The sequence below is a fragment of the Octopus sinensis genome, linkage group LG1 (assembly GCF_006345805.1).
Source record: "Octopus sinensis linkage group LG1, ASM634580v1, whole genome shotgun sequence".
In the NCBI taxonomy this organism is placed as follows: domain Eukaryota; kingdom Metazoa; phylum Mollusca; class Cephalopoda; order Octopoda; family Octopodidae; genus Octopus; species Octopus sinensis.
The window spans coordinates 36,897,014-36,924,952 of record NC_042997.1 but is presented as its reverse complement, the minus strand read 5'-3'; the positions used below and the strand labels follow the sequence as shown (position 1 = coordinate 36,924,952).

The 27,939-nt window shown below is 35.7% G+C and overlaps 1 protein-coding gene and 1 long non-coding RNA gene across 2 annotated transcripts; one reads left to right on the top strand and one right to left on the bottom strand.

Moving 5' to 3' along the window:
- LOC118766215 lies at positions 1–12,831 on the top strand. Its single transcript, XM_036509503.1, has 2 exons — positions 1–295; positions 11,957–12,831. Exons 1-2 carry the CDS (start codon positions 224–226, stop codon positions 12,266–12,268), a joined length of 384 nt encoding a protein of 127 aa, XP_036365396.1. The 5' UTR covers positions 1–223; the 3' UTR covers positions 12,269–12,831.
- On the bottom strand, positions 12,805–27,901 carry LOC118766217. The gene is made up of 3 exons (XR_005002122.1): positions 27,805–27,901; positions 27,643–27,647; positions 12,805–12,815 (listed from the first exon to the last, which is right to left on the bottom strand). It is a non-coding gene; the product is annotated as an uncharacterized LOC118766217 (long non-coding RNA).
- Between the last annotated feature and the right edge of the window lie 38 nt (positions 27,902–27,939).

The window sequence follows — 27,939 nt, the reverse complement described above, 5'->3', positions numbered from 1 at the left end:
AGACCACGAACTCTACTGCGCGAACGTCATATTTTACAACTGCATGTTCTTCGCATTCATAAATGAACTTGACGTAAACGTCGAATTCCTATTTCGTTTATGACATCATATCATTTATTTTTATCAAGTATTAATCCTTGTTTATTACTGTAAGCGGATTTTTTATGACCGTAAAATTACAAATATACCGCTGTCAAAATTGCTGGTAATCTTATTTCAGATAATGACTAAAAGGAACATAACCAGCCCTTTCAGGTTTAAATCATTGCTAGAACTACAAAAGCACCGGGCAAAGGTTAGAGATTCGTTTCAACTAATTTTTAGTTTAAGGGAGATGAATATTTGAGTGTGAAATGAAAGCCAAATGCCGTTTCTTTAAAATATCACTTTCAATAGAAATAGCATGTGTGATTGATAAAGAGTGTTATCTAAGATACTGAGAAAATTTCACTAAATGTTTTTTTATCATATTTCATGTGAGTCTTGACGAACATTTCTTCTGAAACGTAAATATGTTTCTATCAAACATTTTTCGCTGGCATATATAGATATATTAGGTGGAAAATATGCTGCTAGTGTGCATTAAAAAAAAAAACTCTCAGTAAAATTTCACCTACTACCAAGATGTATAACTTGCTCCCAAACATCTTTGCCATTGTTCTCAGTACATTAACAGTCATATTGACTATGTTCGGCCAGGCATGAATGAAGGCGGCGAGCTGGCAGAAACGGTAGCACGCCGGGCGAAATGTGTAGCCGTATTTTGTCTGCCGTTACGTTCTGAGTTCAAATTCCGCCGAGGTTGACTTTGCCTTTCATCCTTTCGGGGTCGATAAATTAAGTACCAGTTACGCACTGGGGTCGATGGAAACGACTTAATTGCTTTGTCTGTCCTTGTTTGTCCCCTCTGTGTTTAGCCCCTTGTGGGTAGTAAAGAAATATATATTCGGCCAGGCATATGGCCGATATAACGTTCAACCTCAATGACTCGTGTTGGTATAGATAGCAGTTAAATCATGTTTGGCTGAAATGATGTGGTTGCTTGGACAAGAGCAACAGTATGTCCCACAGCTGGCTTTCAGATTATGTCTTCTGTTTCCGTCTAAGACTGACCCAAATACCTTTCCTCACTTTGATAGTTTATTGTCTTTATCTTGCTCTAGAGGAATATATCATACAGTCTTAATCATTATTATTTCCTCTCATCTTTCAAAATACTGACCTATTATTCTCACTTCAAATTGTTGAACTATTACAGAAAGAAAAAACGTTAGCAAGCACACAATTTGTCATCTATTCGGGTATTTACTCTCACTACTGTCAATGTACAACCATATGTACCAGAGAGCTGTCACTGATATATTTTTCATTCCTCAGTACTCTTTAACTTTTAAGGATAATATCTTACGTAGTCGTGCAGGCGTTGTCTCACACTAACAAGTAAGAGTGGATGTGTGGTAAGTAGCTTGCTTACGAACCACATGGTTCCGGGTTCAGTTCAAACTGCGTGGCACCTTGGGAAAGTGTCTTGCACTATCGTCTCGGGCCGACTAAAGCCTTGCGAGTGGATTTGGTAGACGGAAACCGAAAGAAGCAGGTCGTTTATATGTATATATATATATATGTGTGTGTGTGTGTGTATACGTTTGTGTGTCTGTGTTTGTACCCCCAACATCGCTTGACAACTGACGCTGGTGTGTTTACGTCCCCGTAACTTAGCGGTTCGGCGAAAGAGACCGATAGAATAAGTACTAGGCTTACAGAGAAGAACCCCTGGGGTCGATTTGCTCGACTAAAGGTGGTGCTCCAGCATAGCTATAGTCAAATGACTGAAGCAAGTAAAAGAGTAAAAGAGATATGGTGCTCAAAACCATTTCCCTTCAAAGATCTGATGCTTTCTATGAGAATAAACCACTTGGAAGCGTTTCATAGCGCATCGCGTCAGTACCGTTGGAAGCCTGGAACCAATATTGTTTCCGACCACATTCATGATAGCAAAGCCGCTTTATGATTAAGAGAGAGAGAGGGGTGGGGTAGAGAGAGAGATATTAAGAGAGAAAGAGGGAGTAAGTGCATATTAATCACTCCCATGTATATGCAGGATAAGGTTCGACTAATATTATAATTTAATGAAAAGCTGCGAGCTGGCAGTATCGTTAGCAGGCTCTGCAAAATGCTTAGCGAAGTCGACTTTGCATTTTATCAGGCATTTTACCAGGAGTGGCTGTGTGGTAAGTAGCTTGTTTACCAACCACATGGTTCCGGGTTCAGTCCCACTGCGTGGCACCTTGGGCAAGTGTCTTCTACTATAGCCTCGGGCCGACCAAAGCTTTGTGAGTGCATTTGGTAGACGGAAACTGAAAGAAGCCCATCGTATATATGTATATACATATATGCATGTGTGCGTTTGCATGTCTGTGTTTGTCCCCCTAGCATTGCTTGACAACCGATGCTGGTGTGTTTATGTACCCGTTACTTAGCAGTTCGGCAAAAGAGACCGATAGAATAAGTACTGGGCTTACAAAAGAATAAGTCCGGGGGTCGAGTTGCTCGATTAAAGGCGGTGCTCCAGCATGGCCGCAGTCAAATGACTAAAACAAGTAAGAGAGTAAAAAAGAGTAAAAGAGTAAAAGAGTAATGTAATAAAATACAATTTTTTTTTTTTTTTTTTGTTATTTCATATAGTTTGTTTTAAACATACCTTAAATTATTCTGCAGAAGATAATTCCGAAAAATATACACCTTTGTCTATGGTTAATGGTTACAGTGGAGGCGCAATGGCCCAGTGGTTAGGGCAGCGGACTCGCGGTCATAGGATCGCGGTTTCGATTCCCAGACCGGGCGTTGTGAGTGTTTATTGAGCGAAAACACCTAAAGCTCCACGAGGCTCCGGCAGGGGATGGTGGTGATCCCCGCTGTACGCTTTCACCACAACTTTCTCTCACTCTTACTTCCTGTTTCTGTTGTACCTGTATTTCAAGGGGCCGGCCTTGTCACTCTCTGTGTCACGCTGAATATCCCCGAGAACTACGTTAAGGGTGCACGTGTCTGTGGAGTGCTCAGCCACTTACACGTTAATTTCACGAGCAGGCTGTTCCGTTGATTCGGATCAACCGGAACCCTCATCGTCGTAACCGACGGAGTGCTTCCATACATACAATGGTTACATAAAATTTAAACATAATGGATCAGACATAGCTTCTTAGTAGCACAATAATAGGCACAAAAGACATCTTCAACATTTCTTCACCGTAATTAAACTAATATGTTATTCATAATGACTGTGAATATTACGTAAGATACTGGGAATCGAAAGTCGAAAGTTTAGATTTTATGGTACTCTATGACATGTCTTCTCACTTATACCATTAATGTTTTGGGACAAATTCCTCATTGGCTCCAGATCTGCCTTTCCTTTTCGACTGACCATTATAAAGAACGCTTAGTTTTTATCATCATTATCCAGAATTATCAGATTTAAGAGAAAGCAACTGAACAGTATTTGTGTCATATAACTAAAGTAAGTTTCACATAGATTTATACTTAGATGACCTAACAAATAAAGTGCATTTCATGAGTATGTCGAATTTTATGCTTGATCTGTGGCGTATTATTTGAACAGTATACATTAATTAAATCAGATACAAATGATATTGAAAATAGTATACAAATCATGAGATTGAAGCGTCTTACAAAATGGCAGTGGAAAACAATTTTCATTTTAATAGTGAAGAAAGGAGAAATAAAAATCTACTGAATAGCTAAGTATTATTTTGAAATTCTTTGTATTGAAGTCATCGATCCTATTGATTTAAGATTGAAGAAACAGCAATTAGCTAATGCGTGTATTTGCGTATTATATTGGAAACATAATAGTCGGTTAACAGATGAAGGAAAAACGGAATAAATGAGTAGATGTTTAGAAGTTCTTTCAGATACATCGTGCGTGTAAATATATTGCAATAATTTACTTGATTCCGAATTGTACATTTAATGTAACCTCTTCCACTTCATCTGCCTCTACTTCCGAAGAGATTTTGCAACCTTGCAAGCAAGGCTCTCCATGGGAGACAAACACTTTAATTCGAAATGTTAGACAATGTACTTTATGAAAGGAGAAAAATACGTGAGATAAATAAATTGTCCTTATTTATTATAAAAGCAGACTAAAGGTTTCTATTTTCCGTGAAGTGTTAGGCATAAAGTGACATGAGATATAGTGTGCTGTTAAGACAATGTCGTTAAATATTTTAGAATTTTCTTTATCCTAAAAACAGCAAATATATAACAGAACATATGATCAACAAGGGGTCATAAGTATTACTATATAAAATGTAATGCACAATGCTGAAAGTTATTCTAGTATTGTGTTAATATAAGTAAAATTGTGGTGAAAGTCGTAAATAATCTGTAATGGAAATTTACTATCAATTCCATGCAATTATTTTTTCCTTCATTTATCTTCACTACATTTTAATATATATAATATCCTAAAATATTATATTGCTTTCCGTGATAGTTCGTCGATCTCAAATTATATGGAATTGTCATAGAAATTTTTTGCCATGTATGATAACCTCCAAGTTCAGGAGGTGTTATTTGTACGATAATGCGTTGTAGTAAACATTGCTTCAAAGGAAATATATTTTCAATTTTCCTGAATAAAACCCAGTGATGGCATATATAATTGATCTATGAGTTGTGCGTTAATACTGCTGAATATCTCTCCTGAGGAAACAACATTCCTCATAAGCTAAGATTGCATCCTAGCGACTGGTCCTTCTTTTGAGAGCCAGGGGATACTTTAGCTGTCAGCTATTATTGAAATTGTACAAAAAACAGGTAACCTACACTCATGAGTATTACTGTCTAGGTCTAGGCATCAGCTGCACTTAGATACATCACTGAGCTCCTCCGCAACTACCATCTAAATGGTTTGCATAAAGTCATTCTCAGACATGCGAATTTCCAAATGTTTGACAAACATAAATAATGTGAATTTTATCAGTTATGTATTAATGGTATTCCACAAACAAGAAAAGAATAAAATAAAAGATACTTGAAGTATGTTCCCTATTAAAGTCTTCAGAGGCAAATAATGACATAATATATTTCTGGAGTACAATAGTTATAATTTATAGAATTTCGGGAAACAAGCGTGTACGACAAAGTGATAGAGAAATGCATTTGCCAATCGTAAAGAACTCATAGCATTGAATCTCCGCCTATACTAACACGACATATAGGCGTACCAAATTATAATGAGCGATACTATGATTCGCCCGCGGACTTGCGGAAGGACTCGCGTTTATTGGCATTAAAGCCGATCTCCTTTAATTGGGAATACACATTTCTAGACTTCCCTACTCTCTCATATGTTTCCCTTTAGACTTAGATTTATATAGGCTTAAAATGTTCCTCAGCATTACCAATTTTCTTTCTCTCCTAATGATGTACAATATCATGTGTAGTAATATTTTCCGAGGTGTACCTGCAAATAATGACAATACACAACCGTCAGTTAAATTTATAACAATGAACTATGAAAACCTGCATATAGTAATCAAATTAGTGTAGAAGCGATATGAAATCATTCTCAAAGAGTTCATAGAATTGCTGACAAACAATGGAATGAGTAAGGTAAAGAGAATTTTTCTAACAATACCTACGGTAGAAAAATTATATGCTAGAAGCTATTTGTGTTAGAATAAATAATATAGTAGATTGCTATCACCTCCAATGATTAGAAACAGATATAGAATATAATTTTCAAGAATACATTGCCAAAATAAATCAATTAAAAAGAATCGCGCATATCTTGGGAATACATACTATAATATGTGGACTTTTATGATGAGTTCTGAGACTAGAAGTAAATTTCCAAGTTAGCTACTGAAGAACACAAACACACACATATGTATATATAGATTTATATAAGAGTCAGAACAACCCTTAGCCACGAGGAAGTACTTATCTAATGACTGATATGTATGTATGTATATATATGTATGTATCTCTCTCTCTCTCTCTCTCTCTCCTCTCTCTCTCTCTCTATATATATATATATATATATATATATATATACATACATATAAAGATAAGCTTACATATACATATTCATACGTATATACACAAACATAGTTTATATGCTTATACTCACACACACACACACATATACACACATTTATATATATATTATTAAGGTGGCTTGTTCGCAATTTACAACCAAAGGGTTCAAACATCGCCGTGTCTAATGTGACTGAGAGCGGTAGTCATTAGATAAGTACTTCCTCGTGACTAAGGATTGTTCTGACTCTTATCTCTAGCAATGCTGGTGCTGACTACCGCTCTCAGTCACATTAGACACGGCGATGTTTGAACCCTTTGGTTGTAAATTGCGAACAAGCCACCTTAATAATATATATATAAATGTGTGTATATGTGTGTGTGTGTGTGAGTATAAGCATATAAACTATGTTTGTGTATATACGTATGAATATGTATATGTAAGCTTATCTTTATATGTATGTATCTATCTATGTATGTACGCATGTGTTGGGATAAATGCTGATAATTTTTATGGCAGTGGAAATATTACGTATACTTTTTACAGTAATATGCTTCTCGTATCTCAAATTTTATTTGCTCAAATAATATTTTTCAATCGTTGCAAGGGTTTTAATCTTTCAATTTACAATTTTGTGTAACGTAAGTAGCAATTAGTCTCTTCGTAATCAATAACTGAAAAGCTATATGCTGATTTGAAGAAGAATTCCAATAAAAGAATTAAAAATTGATTTTATTCTGTGCTGCATTCATGTAAATTTTACCTAATAATTTTTTTCATTGTAAGAGATTACAAAGTGAAATACATTCCAGTAATCAATATTAGATACATGTATACTTTTTAATATACACTTTTAAATATACTTTTAGGAAGAAAAGGAAAATGAGTTGTCCGTTTGGCAAGGTGTCTCAGACTATGCATATAGATGAAGTGTGGGTGTGTGGTTGCATATACATGTGTGTGTGTGTGTGTGTGTGTATATGTATAGTGGATGCGCAATGGCCCAGTGGTTAGGGTAGCGGATCGCGGTTTCGATTCCCAGACCGGGCGTTGTGAGAGTTTATTGAGCGAAAACACCTAAAAAGCTCCACGAGGCTCCGGCAGGGGGTGGTGATCTCTGTTGTACTCTTTCACCACTCTTTCGCCCACTTTTTCTTCTGCTGGCCTGCTCGCTTAGCCAGCGGGGTGGCGTCATTCGAAGGCTAAAACAATGCGAACGCATTGTGACCAGCGATGTGTAACAACATGTGATGGTCTGGTCGGTCACGTGATCATGTGATATATATATATATATATATATATATATATGTATATATATGTATATATATATATATGTATATATATATACATATATATATATATATATATATATATATATATATATAGGTGCATGGCTCAGTGGTTAGAGCGTCGAGCTTACGATCGTGAGGTTGTGAGCTCGAATCCCGGACCGGGCTGCGTGTTGTGTTCTTGAGCAAGACACTTTATTTCACGTTGCTCCAGTTCACTCAGCTGTAGAAATGAGTTGCGACGTCACTGGTGCCAAGCTGTATCGACCTTTGTCTTTCCCTTTGGATAACACTGGTGGCGTGGAGAGGGGAGGCTGGTATGCATGGGCGACTGCTGGTCTTCCATAAGCAACCTTGCCCGGACTTGTTTCTAGGAGGGTAACTTTCTAGGTGCAATCCCATGGTCATTCATGACCGAAGGGGGTCTTTTATATATATATATATAGTTAATCCAAACATAAAAACACAAAGAGAAAACACAGCAACGCGTGGACGTGGAACAAATACAGTATTATTGGACGCTCAGGAACGAGGGGAAGAAGGAGGGTTTAACGTTTCGAGCGGAGCCCTTCGACAGAAACATAGGAAAAGGAAAGATCCAAAGAAGGGAAGACAGAGTAAAAAATCGCCGACGATATATATATATATATATATATATATATTATATATATATATATATATATATATATGTGTGTGTGTGTGTGTGTGTGTGTATCTATCTATCTATCTCTCTCTCTCTCTGTATATATATATATATATATATATATATATATATATATATATATGTATATATATATATATGTGAATGTATGTACGGATGTACATACATATATCTGTATGCATTTATAAGTACATTATAGCAGTTATTACTACTCAATGCTAGTACTGAATAGCCTGTTTTCTGTCCATTTATGTGAATATACAAACAACGAGTTGAAGTAGTTTGTTACATTTAACTGGGCTCAAAGACTGCTACTGAGCACCGCTTCTTAAGAAAACAGCTTTCTGTTGTCTGTCTGTCTGTCTGTCGCTCTTACTCTGTCGTTATATATATATATATATATATATATTATATATATATATATATATATATATATATATATATATATATATATATAATATATATATATATGGAGTGGAGGCGCAATGGCATAGTGGTTAGAGCAGCGGACTTGTCGCAGGATCGTGGTTTCGATTCCCAGACCGAAAAACACCTAAAAAGATCCACGACGCTCCGGCAGGGGGTGGTGATCCCTGTTGTACTCTTCCACCACTCTTTCTTCTGTTGGCCTGCTCGCTTAGCCAGCGGGGTGGCGTCATTCGAAGGCTAACAACATCTGATTGTCTGGTCGGTCACGTGATATATATATATATATATATATATATATATATATATATATATATATATATATATATATATATATATATATATATATATACATATATATACATATATATATATATATATGTATGTATGTATATATATAGTTAGGGGGTGAGGGAGAGAAAGTTAGAGAAAAATACCTATAGACATTAAGTTACTGGTCTGTTTCCCAAGAGGTTGAGACCATGACAGTGCACCGCGTAAAACTCTCATGCTGCTTGGCTGAATTTTCAATAGTTGTGCTTAAATATTACAGTAATTGTCCCTTATCTACATTGAGAGGTCAGGCACTTTGGTTATATGCAGTAAGCTCCCGTTCGTTGGTTGTTATAGCTTACATTTTCGATGCCTTGAGGTAGAACCTCCAGGATCTTTCATATGCTTTATCATTTCTTATTCTTAACGTCTTCTCTCTAGTGAGTAGAGATTCAGTTCCTTTATCCACTCTCGGTTGCGTATCTGTTTTACCGAGTCAATTGTCTTTTTATGTAGTGTATCTCGATTGCCTTAAGTTCCTCCACCAATTTAACGCTCTGTGTGTACTGCAGTTGGGATTAATAATCCAGAAGTCTGAGAACATAATTGTCCAAATTAGTCACATGGTATCCTTTTTCTGAGTTCAGAATTATCTCAGAATGCATCCAGCTCCTTGCCTGTACAGTGTTGTCATCCTGGTAATGTGCACATGAAATAAGGTGAGGTGGCAGAAACGTTAGCACACCGGCAAAATGTTTAGCGGTATTACGTCGTCTTTACGTTTTAAGCTCAAATACCGCCGAGGTTGACTTTGCCTTTCATCATTTCGGAGTAGATTAAATAAGTACCAATTATGCACTGGAGTCGATGTAATCGACTCAATCCCTCTGTTTGTTCCTGTTTGTCACCTCTTTTTTTAGTCCCTTATAAACAATAAAGAAATAAATATGCACATGAAATATTGCATTACTCATGTGGGTTCCTTTGTCACACACCGAGACTTCGTCTGGTTTTGCAAAACACCCTCGTACAGTGTATTACATTTGTGGTCTGTGTTTTGCAGAGCTTGGAAATTATCATCATTGAAATGCTTGTAAGTTTTCACCAGCCTACATCTATACTGCATTCAGGTCTTTTTGCTGTTGTGTCTTTTTTTTTTATAAGTCATTGGGTTTCTTGACTGCATGTGAAAGGTTTGCATCACCAGCATAACTATTAAGAATAGCTGACTGCACGATTGACAGCATGTCTGAGAGAGACACGACGAACAGCAGCTTTCCCTATAGATCTCCTTGAAAGAATCTGCTGAGAGTTGATACACCCCTAGAGAAACACTGTCTGATTTTTGCCTTTAACAATGTGATGCAGCCATTGATCTTGGTTAACAGTGATACCAAGGTCTTACAGTTTCAGTTATATCATCCTATGATCAACATTGCCGAAGTCCTTAGCAAAGTCGAGATACCTCACATCTGCATTTGAGTGGTTGAGCTGCTGTTTGAGTACCTAATCATAATGCTGTAGATGCTGTGTGAAGCAGCTCCTCCCTGGACGTAATTTATGTTGCATATTTGTGAGCAAGTTATTTTCTTCCAAGATCCATCTCCGTCTGAAAGTGCATTTCGTGACCTTGCTAGCATTTGATGTCAGAGCAGTCAACCAGACGTCTTTGGTATCTGCTCTGCTTTTTCCTTTATGGCCAGGGCATATTATACCTTCTTTTCACGGTTTTCGATCGTTTTCCACATGTAAAGAAATTCTGAAAAATGTATCCGAATTGATTTTGCGTTGGCCTTCCTGCATGGCTTTACACAACCAGCCAGAAATAGCTCTGGACCCGTTGCTAATTCCGGGTTCATCTTCAAATTTAAATCAATTTAATCTATGGTTGGCTCTTTTCCATAGAGATATACGGTGTTCCAAACTTATCATATGTCCTAATGGAGAAGTGAATACATTTTGAAATGATTTATTTAACACTCCAATATCTTCCTGGGATCTGCAGTTAGTGAACTCTCTTCTTCAAACAATGAACTTACCATGTATTTAACCACAGGCCATTCCTTTTTAAACCTGTAGAATGCTCTAAGATTCGTTTTTATTACTTTCCACCGCCCCGGTTATTATTTGTACCCTTACGTTTGACTTTTTATTAAAGAGTCTGAATATATTTTCCATCTCTTTCACGAGGGATTTGTCGCTGTCATTAAATTGCTTTAAATGCACTATGCGTATGTATTATCTGAGTTGCTGGTGTGGTATCTTCCAGGATGTATAATGCAAATCCACAGTGAGGTATTATTTATGTCTGCAGACAGATGTGTCTATAAGTACAACGTATATTACATGATTGTACACAGAAAGATTCTTCAGGTTCCCATTCAGACGTACACACACACACACATATAGAGAGCTGTTTTTTTGCGTACCATGTTGTACAGAAGTATTTAGCAACATACTAAAATGTATGTATTGAGAGAGCACCAGTATTATGTCATACATATATCTTAAAATCCACAAACATTAGATATGAACATTGATAGTATGCTTCAAGAATATGTTATGATCAAATGTTCAGTGTTAGTGCCAACTGCAAACTCATGGTCGTATAATAATTATAAAATGTCATAGAGTATCTAAAATAAATAAGCATGCAAAATATGTCTTTTTATGCTAATGACATTAAATGTTGAGCAATACTAATGCTACATACGAACTAAAACGTCATTCTTGATGACAACATCATGTAGAACAGTTAACTAGAATTTACCAGTTAAGTATGAGACATAACGCTGATATTTATTCTCTAATTATTTCACTAATCCTGAATAGGAAATTTATTTTAAAGTGATATTTTTTGAAATACTAATGCTAGGTGGAAATAAGTTTGTAGTTGTAGCAAATGTATTCCCATAGAAATTTGAGTTTCGAGAGATGAAACGTAAAAGAGCCAGAGAAATCTCCCGTCATGTATCTCCCCTCAATACAAGGTAGTAGAGATTTTTGGTTACGTTTGTATATGTGCGTCTGTACGTATGCATAAAATTTCCATAATCAAAACAGGTAAAGAGTCATTAACGTGCAGATATAATTACACAGACGAAGATATATTTGATCGCACGAGGAATCGCAAACTCAGCAGTCATTTTATACACACTATATGACTTCTTTATGTATAAAATCTGATTTGAATTATCACTAAACTTAATGTATATATTATTTGTTTATATTTATTTTCAGGTAACATTATGGAAGAAACTTTGTTTGTGTTTTCAAAGGGAAATGAAAAAGGCGCATTTAAATCTAAAATTTCTCACACGAGAGCGACGATTTATCAGAAAATTACGCCAGCTGCAAAAGCATCAAAGGCAGATGTTTTTAAAATTAACTCGTGAGAAATTACGAGAACTGAAACGTAAATCAACTCGGAGTAAAGCTGTTCGTAAAATTGATAACACAAATCTACGAAAGAAAATTTTATTGAAACAATCATACAAAAAGTATAAAGCCACCAAATTTAGTGATTGTCCGATTGATTTGGAAATATCCTAACTTTCGACTTGCAAACGTTTTGTGAACTTAAGAAATAAAAGAGGCGATACAATACAAAACAAATTAATATATAGTAATGTGTGAAAATATATTCACACAATATATGTTCGCACAAATTTATATTGGACAAATGCATGAGCAAAAACCACTTATGATTTCATGTAAAATACAATAACCAAATATATATATAAAACAAAAGACACTAAGTCACTAAAACAGTGTATTTTATGCAAGAGTTTTATATTCATTTGATATGTGTTAATGGCCTAAAATGTAATTTCCTCACTCGGTGCCAATAATGGTGTAAGAAGAAACACTAAATTCGTAGTAACTCTTAAACCGACGTTAATGTGTCTATAAGACAAAGTCTGTAACCAATATTCATATAATTCTGTTCGGAAAAACAATTTTAAAAACACTTTTCCGTGAGAAAAACTTGTTAGATCAAGTCTTTTTCATTGGTATCAATGATTTAAAAATATTCTTACACATTTCGTAGATTTTATCGAATAACTATTCTACCTTATTCGCTAATAAAAAATGCAATCTCATTTTTTCTTAAACGAGCAGTAAAATATCTATTAAATTTTTGCCATAAATGTGCAACAATAATTACTTTGAAAACCAATCATCTAATTAATCAGTATATTATGAAATGTCATACAATTTTAAAATAAAATAGATTATATGGCAAATTTCAAATAACACTTATAATTAGAATTTTGGCTTCTAACTTTCTAAGGGTTCCCACTTGCATATATTAAGTGGTTGATACGATTATAAACATTTTGGATGAATTAGTATTTATTTTTGTTTAACAATCTCTGAAAAACAATAGACGTTTAGGTAACTTTCTGGTAAATGAAAAAGAAAGTAATACCGTTTTAATTCTATTTCGCCTACGTCATTAATGTGTTAGCTAAATTTATCAACAACGATTTCACATTTTCTGCCTACACTAAAGGAAGTTAGTTTTAACCGTAGCTGAAAAGAAATTGATGTTGAAGAAAATCAAAACTAACTACGAGATTTATTTCTGTTATGTAAATGATTCTTTAGTATTAAAATCCTAGATCAAGCATCCATAATACTGTTAATGATAACATGTGATAAACGCATAAGACATGTCAAATTCTCATAAAATCATTTCCAGTGTCACTTACAGATATAACTCTGCAGCAAAATTACATCAGTGAGATAAAAGCCAAACTAGTTATGATTATACGAGTTTTCAACCAGCAAACTATTACAAAGATACTTTTATTACTGAAGCAGCACACAGCGTGTGTTCGATACTTTGAAATTCAGATTTCCGTATACATTTATATACAGTAAATGTTTAACGTTTTCGCGTTGATTTCTTCTTCTTCTTCTTCCAATCAGGACTCATGCCATTAGCCACAAAGAATAATCTCTAATTCGAGCCTACTCTAAGCTACTAAGAATGCGTGTGGCAACTTAAAGATCCACTTCCCACACGCGAGAGACTGGCGGTTGCATGGGCGTGAAAGTTACGCTGTTATCCTCATTCCGTAAACGGTGGCGTTTAACGGGTGGAGAGCTGAACCATCCTCGGATACAGATGATTCGTAATCTAGACTAGGGTCTGAAAGTTTACCACACCATAGTGGGTTACACCATGGTTCCTCTGCTTTTTGGCAGATGTAGGAAGAAAGAGTGAGAGAAAGTTGTGGTGAAAGAGTACAGCGGGGTTCAACACAGCCTCCCCACCGCCGGAGCCTCGTGGATCTGAGGTGTTTTTGCTCAATAAACACTCAAAATGCATGGTCTGGGAATCGAATCTGCGTTCTTACGACCGCGAGTCCGCTGCCCTAACCACTAGGCCATTGTGCCTCCACTCGAGTTGATGTGTAATTGAATACGCATGCCCAGAATGAGCAAATGTCTCTTTCATATCGTCTTTGATAAAAAAAAATGTGTTGCCCGAGTTTATTTATATTATTTCGGATTACTTTAGTGACCGCGCAAAAAAAAAACTTATCTCTGTACCGAGAAATATATCTTTCAGATATTTAAGTATCCCAGCTCCCCGAAATTTGCTTACGAATTTCTATATACACTGCGGTGACTATGGAGACATTCATATATCTAAATTTGCGCGTTACCTATGGTGTTTCACATCTCTCTTATTGAGCTCTCTTTACTCTTTTACTTGCTTCAGTCATTTGACTGCGGCCACGCTGGAGCACCGCCTTTAGTCGACCAAATCGACCCTGGGACTTATTCTTTGTAAGCCCAGTACTTATTCTATCGGTCTCTTTTGCCGAACCGCTAAGTGACGGGGGCGGAAACACACACCAGCATCGGCTGTTAAGCAATGCTAGGGGGACAAACACAGACACACAAACACACACACATACATATATATACATATACATATATATGACAGGCTTCTTTCAGTTTCCGTCTACCAAATCCGCTCACAAGGCATCGGTCGGCCCGGGACTATAGCAGAAGACACTTGCCCAAAATGCCACGCAGTGGGACTGAACCCGGAACCATGTGGTTGGTTAGCAAGCTACTTACCACACAGCCACTCCTGCTGTTGACGATTGGTTTAGAAATGCTACCTGCAACGCACGGTAAAGCTAACGCATTAGGCTATCAAGTCCTATATTGAAATGCGTCTGAATTTGTGTTGGCAGTCACACGCATGCGCGTGTTTATGGTGGGGGGGCGTATGTTGATTCGTATGACAGCAAACGTTATACAGAATGAGGTGTCTGAGTTATTGAGAATTTTCTCTATGTCAGTCATATTCCCAAGGAAGAAAAAGACCTACGTTAAAATTTACTATAATTTACTTATCGGTCATTTTCTTTTTGTTTCAGTCATTAAGTTCCGGCCATGCTGGGGCACTGCGTTAAAGCACTTATTTTTAAGTGTGGTATTCATACTACTTGTTTCTACCGAACGGGGATGTAAACAGATCAACATCGGTTGTCAAGTGACGGTGGGTGACAAACAGAAACATAAACACACATATATGCTTTTAAATGTACACACACACACAAACAAACAAACACACGCGCGCACACACACACATAGGTGATTTCAGTACCCTGATCCCTAAAACCCAAATATTTTTTTAACGTCTACGTGAAGTATATTGAGATAAAAAAACTTATCTTAGCAGTACAAAAGAGGTAACAAAAGATGGCAAAATCCAAAATCACAACATCAACTATATAAAGAAACAGCAAAATCAAGGAAAAAGTACCCTATAACGAATGTAACAATAAAAACAAATCAACAGTAGGAAGTACAAGAAGTGAAGCAACAGAAAACTGACAGCAAAATAAGAATTACACATGGAATATGTTTTAAATATTTCAATGGTAAACGCACCACCTACAAATGTCTTCAAAGTTTGGATGCGTTTCTTGGGTTGGCTGAAATAAGCAAATGCAATATATTAACAGCAGCACAAGTGTTGGTGTGCAGGCCCTCTCCACATCTCTACTGGTAACACTTTTGATTAGAGCAATAATTTTAGCCACTGCAGTTATTTCGTTGACATGAAGAACTGTGAGACAGATGGTATTACATGTAGACCCCTAGGCTACTTTACTTACTTCTTAGACATTATGAATGGTGAGCCCGGTGCCATTACCCGCATACTTCAGCAAGGTTATAACTCGAATCAAGCTGGGAAAACATATTCCTTTAGTCGCCTTGAGCGAAAAGCTGGATCAGTGGTTATATGAGCGATCTGAAAGGCATTTTCACCACTCGTAGTGTTTGTGTGGGATTCACCAAAATGAGTGTGCGTGCAAATGACTAACAAATGTTCTTGGGGTCCATTTAGCTAATTTAATCTCCCATATGTACCAATATGAATATATATATGATGAATCATTTTTTCTGGGCATAGGATATTCCTCATTTTAGTAGAGTTTATGAGTACATTATTGTCACTTTCAGATATTTGTCAACAAGCAACCGCAGTTTTTATTTTTATCTCTACTACCAACTTCGTAAAGCCATGGACCAACAGCTTGAATCAGATAGGTTCCCTTTGAAAGTGAGACGATTTAAGGAATAACATTAGCTAACTGGATAAGCAACAAATGACAGCAGCAGTCAGCAGAAGCTGACCATGATTCCGCTAAAGAGATTTGCTTCCAGTGTCACTTACAGATATAACTCTGCAGCAAAATTACATCAGTGAGATAAAAGCCAAACTAGTTATAATTATACTAGTTTTCAACCAGTAAACTATTACAGAAGATACTTTTATTACTGAAGCAGCACACAGCGTGTGTTCGATACTTTGAAATTCACATTTCAGTATACGTTTATATACAGTGAATGATATCCACATGATATCAGAGCCACATGATATCAGAGAAGAGACAAAATTGGTGAGAAGTTTAGAACATGCATATATCGAGGGTTTCATGAACGTATTTCTATCAACGAAAATGGCTCCCGATCACTTGAAACATGAAGTCTATGAAAGGCCAATACTGAAACATGAAGCAGAGGAGTACAATTACATTCCCAAAGTATTGCAGCTGAAAAGTGTGCACCACTTCCAAACAAACTTGGGTGTTTATCCAGCAACACATTCCAACCTGATCTCAGTCAACTCTAGACTGGAGACGATGAGTTCAGATGTATACGTCACCCAATCTCGAACCAAGGGAAAATAATATGAAACTTCATGTTACATGAACGAAGAATCGAATGAATTGAGCCGTTGTGTAAGGGAGAAATAGTCGCATTTTTAAGAAATGCACTATGAGTTCTATGTTCATATGCTAGACTTGGTGAATTCTGGCTTATCGCTCGTTGCAACGGGAACAGACGGAGAACAAAACCTATAGTGTAAACAAGTCAGTGACACCTCTATTGCAAACGGAGTCGCACAAAGAGTTCATAAAATACACCTTCAGAAACATGACCCTTTATGAAAGCAGAGTTAAATATTTTTGCCTGAGATTTAGTAAACATATTGAAGCTTGTCAATGGTTACGTCGTTCGCGAAACTCGAGAATACAATACCACCAGAAATTTCTCTTCTCTGTTTCAAATTCAGATGATACGCCACAAAGCATTTCGGTGGCAAAGCTAGCTTCAGTGGGATATTGGTCAAGTATTCATTTTCAACACTTAGCAAATATCCTGGTTGAATCGAGCATTTCTACCTCAGTATTTCAATAAAATTTAATTGTTGACGGAACGCATGGAGAATTGTGGAAGAGATAGACTCTAGACGACAGCAGAAATATTTACGTTGCAGAAAGGCATACAAACGCTGTACTGACAAATAGACGGCTTGAGGAATGACAATCCTAAACTCTATTTGCCCAATGCTTGGAAATGAATACGGACGCATCAGCCCCAGAACACACCAAGGGATTTTGGTAGAGTGCCCGCTTGATTAACTGGTAGAGTTCATCTCTTTCCTATGGAGCTAAATATTACTATTTCCAAAAGTAGGTTTCATGCGATCTGAAGTAATATTCGATGATTAAAGTGTAATATAATTTCTATACAATTATTTGAAGGAAGGCTTTTTATGTCATTTGTTGTCATTGCCCTATGCCTTACAATTACGTTCGCTTCTACAACTTTTCCAAAATGGATACCGCCGTGTGTTTGATAACACACACACTGTTAACAACAGGTTTATTTCTTTAGTGACGCGACCCCAAAGAAGCAGCCCCTACGTCTGCGTTAGTGGTGTACACATAGTTGCAACATGTGGATTAGAGCGAAGAAATCGTATCAAGAATAGATATCTGTTGCTCAGGCATAGTCTCTCCATCACATTGGGCGCCTTTTATACTTTGTTGTCCTGATCACGCCAGTAACTAGAGCCATTTTGTGTCATATGAGACTGGAACATTTGTTATACATATGGAGGCCAGGACCGAAGCAACCACAATGTTTTATTAAGAATCTAGATTCAGTAGAAAATAATATCAGAAAGAAAATACCTTTATATAGGAATCAAGTTTCATACTCACGGATATTTCGTTATGAATGTTCGTTACCAATATCAACATTTACACTTTGCTTTAGATTTTGTTTGTAAAGTCATATATGCTTTAGTATAGACCCATTAACGTGAATTTCTGTGATTTCTGACCGCATTGACTTTAATCACTTTCACAACTTCCTTTCTATTATCAGTAGTATGAGATGAAAATTCAAGTTTTCGAAAGTTTCTAGGAATATTAACGTTGATGAATTGATAGTCTTTTCCAAGGCAGTTTCGATTTGTTTAAATGAAATATGACCTGAAGCTGCTAAATAAAGGAGCTATGAATCGTCTAAGAGGCACAGGAAACAATAGGAAATTACTACAATCACTAGAGGAATGCGAAATATAACGTGTCTTGAATGGCACAACAGTGCAGAATGGACTATAATAACTATTATGATTTAATTATTCATAGTTTGATATAATGGAAACTCCTTCTTCTTATATTGCTAGGAATTGAGCGAGTCAATGCTATAATCGGTATTGTCAAGTATTCATTTTCAACACTTAGCAAATATCCTGGTTGAATCTAACATTTCTACCTCAGTATTTCAATAAAATATAATTGTTGACGGAACGCATGCAGATTTGTGGAAGAGATAGACTCTAGACGACAGCAGAAATATTTACGTTGCAGAAAGGCATGCAAACGGTTATATACACTAGGGAGATATTTTCGATCCTATCACAAACTTTATGGCCACTGGATTTTTTCCAGGTCCCACCCAAACAAGATTGTTGATGAATAATCTTAAGGATATATCGAAGTATGTGGTGCCTTTCTCCCATTGGTTTATAATTCAATAGTTAAAGACTTATCGATAAATTCCTCTTCGATATATCAATGTTCACGATACTGAAGAATATGAATGTGAGTGAAAAAGAAAACGGTTCGCTCCATGTTCTGAAGTTGAATTTAATTTTTTAAAAATAATGGATGCTTATTTTTAGTGTTCAAACAGACGTTTTACAAGAGAATGGACTAATTTATATAAATAGCAGTAAACAACGAATGGGAACACGAGTTAGGAAGCATAAACTATAAATGAGGGAGTACTACCAGAAGAAAAGACAAGATGTTGTATGAGTCATTTTTATAGGTATAATTAAAATGCAGGAAAATTATTATTCCATCAAATTATTATTCCATTAAATGCAATTTGAAAGAAAAGCATGCATATCTAGAATATGAAAACAAGTATATCTACAATATGCAAAATAATAGTTTCGAATCCGGGTAACAAAACCAGCAATTTTAAGGAGAAAGAGTTAGTCATCTACATTGACACTAGAACTTGGTAACCATTTTGTTGTTGAACTCATAAGAATAAAAGGCAATTTGCCCTCAGGGGTATCTGAAGGGTGAATGTAAAGGGATAGTATGAATAATGTGAGACATTTTATACGACGCCCCAAAGATTCTACTATCTTAGAATATGGTGAAAGTATCAGTGGGGATGATTCTTTTTACCTATGCTGAATACAGTCGCGCCTGTCAGTTCACCAACGCATCTCAACTGATATGTGGATTGATCATGCCACATTATAATGAGGTCATAAATGTTTCATGATCAAGCTAATTACCTGTTAAACTATCACGTCCACCAAAACATTCAGCATTCCTTGAGGGCTTAGAGAATAACTTTGGAAGCAGTGCGGAAGTTATGGAAAATGAGAGTTTCGTGGCTTTCTGTAATGATATCAATTATACCCAAGGGCACTAATCCACAGGAAACAGCACAACGAAAGGTTCTATATTACAATCAATATACCATAGCACACGTCACCTTTAGAGCTCTTGATAAGAGAGAGAGAGAGAGAGAGAGAGAGAGAGAGAGAGAAAGAGAGAGAGAGAGAGAGAGAAGGAGATTCCATGCTAATTGTGTTCTTAGTTCATGTTCCTTTTCAAAGAATATTCTTTATTGAAATCCTATATCGATTTAATAGTGACAGTGTGTATGTGCTTTAGAATACATTATTTGGATCTGCTCAATTTCTGTAATGTTTCTGAAGTTATGCATACCGGATGGAAAATACCAAAGCACAAATTCATAGAGCAGAGGGGGAAATATCATTTTTTAATCATCCATGTGAAAAGCATGTTTAACGCATTTCAACCAATAGTAGACTGAAACATGTAAATTTAACTCCGAACAAAAATTCTTTTACAATATCAAGCTGTTTGTCTTTGAAAGAAAGCAAAACATCCAGACATTGTTCATTCCAAAATGAAAGAGTAGATAAGGTGTTAATTAAGGGCGAATTATAACACGTAATGATAAATCATTAGGAAAATCTATGGTCTCCCCAGAGGTAGAATATATGCAATCATTTGCCTTGCTAGGAATAACAAACTCATTTCGTTCAGATTAAATTGAAGCTAATTAGAAATATAATTGTAGATTGGATGATATATTCGTGCTTACAAATTGACGAGAGGGTCATAAATAGCATACCTTTATGCATAAAGATACTTATCAGGTTTCACATGGAGCTAATTTACGATATAAACCCAACAGACATTCAACATCTCCATTGTGAAAGACAAATTTGAAAACAACTTAATCTGAACTGAAAAGTATCTAAAACAATGTACGCTGAGCAATGTAGCCCAAGTCTCCTTTCCGTTCCTATCGTTCTCATGACAGGAATAAGATCAATATAAACAGTATGTAACTCTGTTCAAATATAACTTTGAGCAATTATCTTGTATGTTAGACATTATTTATCGTTTAGTGATCGTTATCTCTTCAGAATACACAGTTCGCTTTCAGACAGTGAATGTGAGTTCACAGATCATATATGACAAATAATCATAAAACCCGTTGTTGTTGATACAAGAAAATAGGTTTAACTGAATACCTAACCTATGGTGTAACAATTCTTTTCACGGTAGGGTACTTGATTTATTTTATTCACCAATGTCTCAGGTAAACGAAAAATGATGAGTCGAATAGGTTAATAGTTGGCAATAAGAAGCAATCAATAAACAATGATATATAGTTGAATCAGTGCGATTTCAAATATCTATTCAGTAAATTAAACATTTAACATCTAAGCGCACATAATTATCGAGGCACACTTCTAGGAGACACTATTTGCCTATATTTACACCTTGCTATTCCCTCATCAATCAGAGAAATATTGAATTTCGTCTCAATAATATATCTTATTTCTTGTTGACAGCTATCAGTTCTTCATGAGATATTACTTCTACTTACTCACGGTAGGTGCTTCGACATTTTCTCCTTCCGATAACTTTGTCTGACATGTTAGGTCTCATAGATTGATAGCAATGACAAAGAGGTGAATGATATACTGTTTTAGCACATTGCATATTCACACAAATTTAACCTTGACTGTATCATGTGGTTTCACTCAATCTTTCTTCTATTCTATTTTATCATTATTGATAAGCGTCAGTTAATCTGTAAATACTTTCTTTTGCTATTCATCAACGAATTTGTTGCATTTTCATAAACCTATTATATGACTAGCTCGAACTAGTCGTAGAGTCTGTTACATATAATATATAACTTATTTAATTATATTCTTATTCAATTTTGAATATCTCAATTTTATGCATCATATTTTTCGTACACTACGAAAATGTAAAGAAGACATTATTATCGAGCTCAATATAATGTTCCAACATACATTTTGAATAGAAGACATGAAAATAATAGTCAAACATAAGCAACTGAATAGCTGAATGTATACGAATTTTCTGTGGTTCAAATTATATAAAAGAGAACTCAAAACATTACATATACATACCACATAGATATGGATAGAGAAAATTGATATTATGGATTTGGGAAATTGGAAAAGCATCCTTAGTCTAGGCAAAACTGTTAGCTATGTGGCGGTGTTTATCACATGAAAGTGAACAACACTTGATACTAGCATAAAGGGAAAATAGGCATAATATTTAGAGATAATAAAGAAAGAACACTTGTGTAAAAATTAATGATACTGTAACAGATATTAACTTTTTTTCCGTGTAAGCCAATTTAAAATGAGAGTATCCGAAAGAAAAATAATTAAGATATTCAATCAAAACCAGTCGAGAAATTACAGAAATCTAAGAATAAAATAAATACTTTATGTTCTTCTACTGACCAAATATTCTTATCTATTGTGGAGGACATATGGAGTGAGGAAATGAAATTTGGAAGACGTGATAGCCCTCTATCGCATAGAAGATCAATAGTGAAACTCTTCAAATTACGATTCAGAAACTTCGGGGTAGATAAGGGAAGATAAGGAAGAGACCTGATTACCTCAAATTTATAGAAAACCTGATAATCTGTCAGACGTATTTTATGGTCTACTAAGAGTAAGCTCTCCGTGGAAAATTAAACACACGTTCATGGCAGAATCTCATATGTACCGTAGGTGAGTAGATGCAGCAAGCATGAATATATTCTTCTAGTATTAGGAATTTATAATTTTTTTTTATTCTTTTACTTGTTTCAGTTATTTGACCGTGGCCATGCTGGAGCACCGCCTCTAGTCGAGCAAATCGACCCCTGGACTTATTCTTTGTAATCCGAGTACTTATTATATCGGTCTCTTTTGCCGAACCGCTAAGTTACGGGGACATAAACACACCAGGATCGGTTGTCAAGCGATGTTGGGGGGACAAATCCAGAAACACAATGACACACACACACACACACACACACACACGTATATATATATATATATATATATATATATATATATACGACGGGCTTCTAAATCCGTCTACCAAATCCACTCACAAGGCCTGAGGCTATAGTAGAAGACACTTGCCCAAGACGCCACGCAGTGGGACTGAACCCATGATTAAGTGGTTGGTAAGCAAGCTACTTACCACATAGCCACTCCTGCGCCTATGATACATATTTAGCATGATATATATATATATATATATATATATATATATATATATATATATATATATATATACAGAGAGATATATACATACGTATGTATGTATATATGTATGCATGCACGCATGTATATAAACCCCAACTAAACTTAATTCAAACCGCGTATCAGGGAAGTGAAAGAATATCCAAGGTCATTGTATGTAAGATATTAAGATCATTCGATTCTATTTCCCACACATGGACTGCATCCTCTCTCTCTACCTCTCTCTCGCTCTCTCTCTCTCTCTCTCGCTCTCTCTAGCTCTTTCTAAAGCGTGCACCACAGCCTCAACACAGTAGAAAAAAAATAAACTAGCGCAAGCATTCTTGACTGTGTCCCTCGGAAAAGTTTTTAACACCTCTTTCATCTTTGTCCTACGCTTGGACTTGGCGTTTCGGGCAGAGTGGTTGACTTCTTTTTCAAAAGCGCCCCAGATTTAGTAATCCATGGGATTAAAATCGGTGGAATTACCAACTGCGGATTTGAGTCACGTGAAATATTCGAAATACTCCAACTACACTATGAGACTTATCTGGGAGTTTAGTAAACAGATGGATCCTGCTGCCAAACGCATGAACTTCCAGTAGCAACCTTATCCAGCCAGAAATTTAACAAAATCTGAAGCATCTTCACCTAGATATTTGAATTTGCGCCTAAGTCCCCTTTCGGGTGTGTGGAGCGGCATGATATCACCGTTGCTAGCGACACAGCCAAAGGCCATTTCACTTTGGTTGAACCTGATTGTGATGATATGTGGGTCATCATATATGTTGTAGGGAAACCACCTATCGTTCTGTGATGTACAACTTGTTCTAGTAGAAGTTAGTTTGATAGGAGAAAACGTAGGTCACCCCCAACATAAAAGTATGGTCAGCAGCATTTTAGCCTTCGACAAGCGGTTATCCTTGGACATGGCTCTCAGAATTACTCCCTTGCACTCTTGAACAAGAGATATCAAAAGTCCTTGTTAAAAGAAAAGTGTCATAGCGACACCCCGACGTCCATCCCTCTCTCCAAACAACGGATTCCTTTCCACGGACGTTTTATCAACTCGTCCAGCAGATGTGGAATCAACGCCTGCTGTGTTCTTTCTTTCTGGCTACTACTTCGTGGTCTCTGTTTCCGCTTCCCAGGTCATATCTTACAGTCTTTACAATATTCATAAAACTTTGCGCATCCGTCATTTTCATACCAAACACAAATTATCACGATGATGGTAATTCATTTCCAGTATGCAGATAAGTTCCAGTCCTCATTGCCAGCTAACTTTTTCTCATATACAAATTTAAACTTTATGTTCTCCAACGCTGCTCACAGAGAAAAGAAAATGATACATAAATATCGTCACATTTTGCACAAACATTCTGTAACATAGCATGTGAATATTGTCGAAATGAGTGTCCTTTTGTCATTCAATTTATGCGTACTGAATCTTTGGTTGAAATAAAAATAGCTGCATTTGATTTCCTCAAAGATCGGTACTAGTAAATATTTATATTTGAGCATATTTATATACATGCATAAATAAAAATTATATGCATATATATTTATATTCTTCGAGGGAGCTAAAATCTACTTGAAGAGAATAGTTTCTGTGCTGATAAACTTTCCTATTCCACTTGTGTCAAAATAGCCAAAATAGAAGCAGAAAAATTACGCTATGCATATAGACAAGCATACACTTGAAAAATATGTACGAAGTATCTATGTAGTGTGCATTTATATATATATATATATATATATATATATATATATATATATATATATATATATATATATATATATATATATATATATATGTATATATGTGCGTGTGTGTCGCCTCGAAATCATTAAAATAATCATACACACACACAAACATTCACATGCCTCCTTTTTTACGTACACACACATATACTCAACAGAATTGAAATGCTTATTTTTTCACCCCTTCCTTTCTCCATTTCTGTTAGTGTCTCTCAGTATCTCTCTTTTCCTCTCTCTCTAAGTCAGGGCTATTATTCTCGCTACTTCACCTTCACAGAATTACTATTTTCTCTCCTATATACAAATATATAAAAACAGTGCACTCATTATCATATTAGAATATATACTATTAGGTTTAGTGAAATTGTTATTGTTCCGGGTAGAAATTAAAGTAGTTTTTTTTTAAATGTCTATTTCTAATATCCTCCATTAGAAAGTGATTATTATTCGTATTTATAATTTATTATTCCATAACTAAACACTGATTTTAAGTTTTGGCCTTTCTCTTCCGCATTGCTAACTCCAAGTTTCATAATCTCTTTCTTTAAGCTAGCATATCACCCTCTGACATTTTTCGTTTTTTTATTATTTTCATTTTAAACCGATTAGCTATTACAATAACACATGGTTTGTTAAATTACAATTCTGCTGAATTAATACAATTGCCTTTTTCAGAAGTATTATATAAATTCTACAATAGTGATTAGAGATAATACAGCAGTAAATATTTATTGCTGCTTCTATTTTCGAGGGAAATTGAATCGACCAATAATATCCAGTGTGGTTGACCATAGCGTAAGTTTAAATATGGATCTGAGGGTTAGTATAATCCTATCTTTAATTGTTTTACTAATACGACCTTCGTCCGAGATAGATAGGCATATCAATGTCACTGTAGGGTCACTGTACAATCTAAGATTAATTCTGTGTGTGTATATAATTCGATGTCTATACATATATATATATATATATATATATATATATATATATATATATATATATATATATATGTATACAGAGAGTGAAAGACAGAGAGAGAGACGGAAATTGAAAGAAACCCATCGTATATATATATATATAACTAAAAATAAGGGTGTCTGAGAGACACCCTTATCTTTAGTTGTAAAAAATTATTACCTTTGTATGGTATTTTTTCCCATGCTGGCCACTTGATAATATCGATATTTAAATATCGATATTATCCTTATTTATAAATATATATATATATATATATATATATATATATATATATATATATATATATGTATGTATGTATGTATGTATGTATGTATATATATATTTATGTGAATGTGTCATTGCGTCTATGTTTTTCCCTCCACCATCGCTTGACAACCGATGTAGGTGTATTTACGTCACGGTAACATTAGCAGTTCAGCAAAAAAGACCAGGATTATAAAGAAAGTCCTGGTACTTATTCTATCGGTCACTTTTGCCAAAACGCTAAGTTACGGGGACCTAAACAAACCAACCTTGGTTGTCAAGCAACGATGGTGGTGGGGGACAAACAACAGACACAAACAACAGACACAAACACACATACATAAATTTTCGAATCACATGCACGATATTACCATACAACTTTAGCGACGGCTGGAAACTGTGAGAAAATTCAATACATACAAGACACAGACATACATACATAATCTTGCCAATTCCTCCAATAATAATATACATTGTACGCAAACACATCGTTACGGTGGGTGATCTGACTCCGAGCGAGAGTACAGGCCAGAAAGAATCGGTCAAGGCAATAAGTTAATAACAAAACTTCAAAATACACAACACAATAACTCTACTGCTTATGACACAATAAATTGTCCCAACGTTATACAACACACTAGAATAAATAAGCCAAATAGTAAAAATTGGAATCCTGATGTTCTCTGTTACAACCCAGTCTTTGATTCACATGTTTCAACAAAGGAAATATTTTGCTGCTTTAGACACATATTTCTCCAAATCAAATACATACCTTGCTATTTTTACTAGAGAAATCGTGAAGTTACCATACGCTAACTTTATTTATATAAAACGGCATATGAACCTCATTACTACCCACAAGGGGCTAAACACAGAGAGGACAAACAAGGACAAACGGATTAAGTCGATTATATCGACCCCAGTGCGTAGCTGGTACTTATTTAATCGACCCCGAAAGGATGAAAGGCAAAGTCAACCTCGGCGGAATTTGAACTCAGAACATAACAGCAGACGAAATACGGCTACGCATTTCGCCCGGCGTGCTAACGTTTCTGCCAGCTCGCCGCCTTATGAACCTCATTACCAACAGCAAAATGAAACAACAGTTTAATAACTCACCTACTGGAACTAGCAATCATATACATGAGAATACCAAGACTAGAGATGTAAACCGCGATGGAAAGTACTTGATACGAATAAATCGTGAGAGTAGAAATGATTGTGATGTATCTAACAGGGTAATAACATCGAAAAATGAAGTCAGCACTACTATATATACAAATAGATATAATAAATGCCCATACAGAGAGAAATCAAAGTGTCCTTTGATGAATCTCGATAACAAATCTTATGAATGAATATACTGTACCCGCAAGGGTATTATCATATGTTTACATTGGGGTAACGGCTGATTCAGTCAAGAACTGTTATCGGGACCACGTCACCAGCTTCAAGAAAATCAATAAAAACATTCAACTTTGTCTATAGCAATGCATGGAAAACCGTGTTATATCATTACAAGGAGATGCCGATTCTGCTGCAATGAATTCCTTTCAATTCTGCGTACCAATGAAAAGATCATTAATACAATTTCTGTAAGACTCTCAGGATACTTACATGCATGTAAGGGCAATGTCACACATTGCAGCGGGATTGAATTTGAGTAACTGTTAACATAATTCACTTTAAGGTATGGATGAATTAAATTTAGCTCCAACCTCCCCATTCTTATAAAAACTAAGTAGCTAGTGAACTCGCTATGTCAACGCACGTG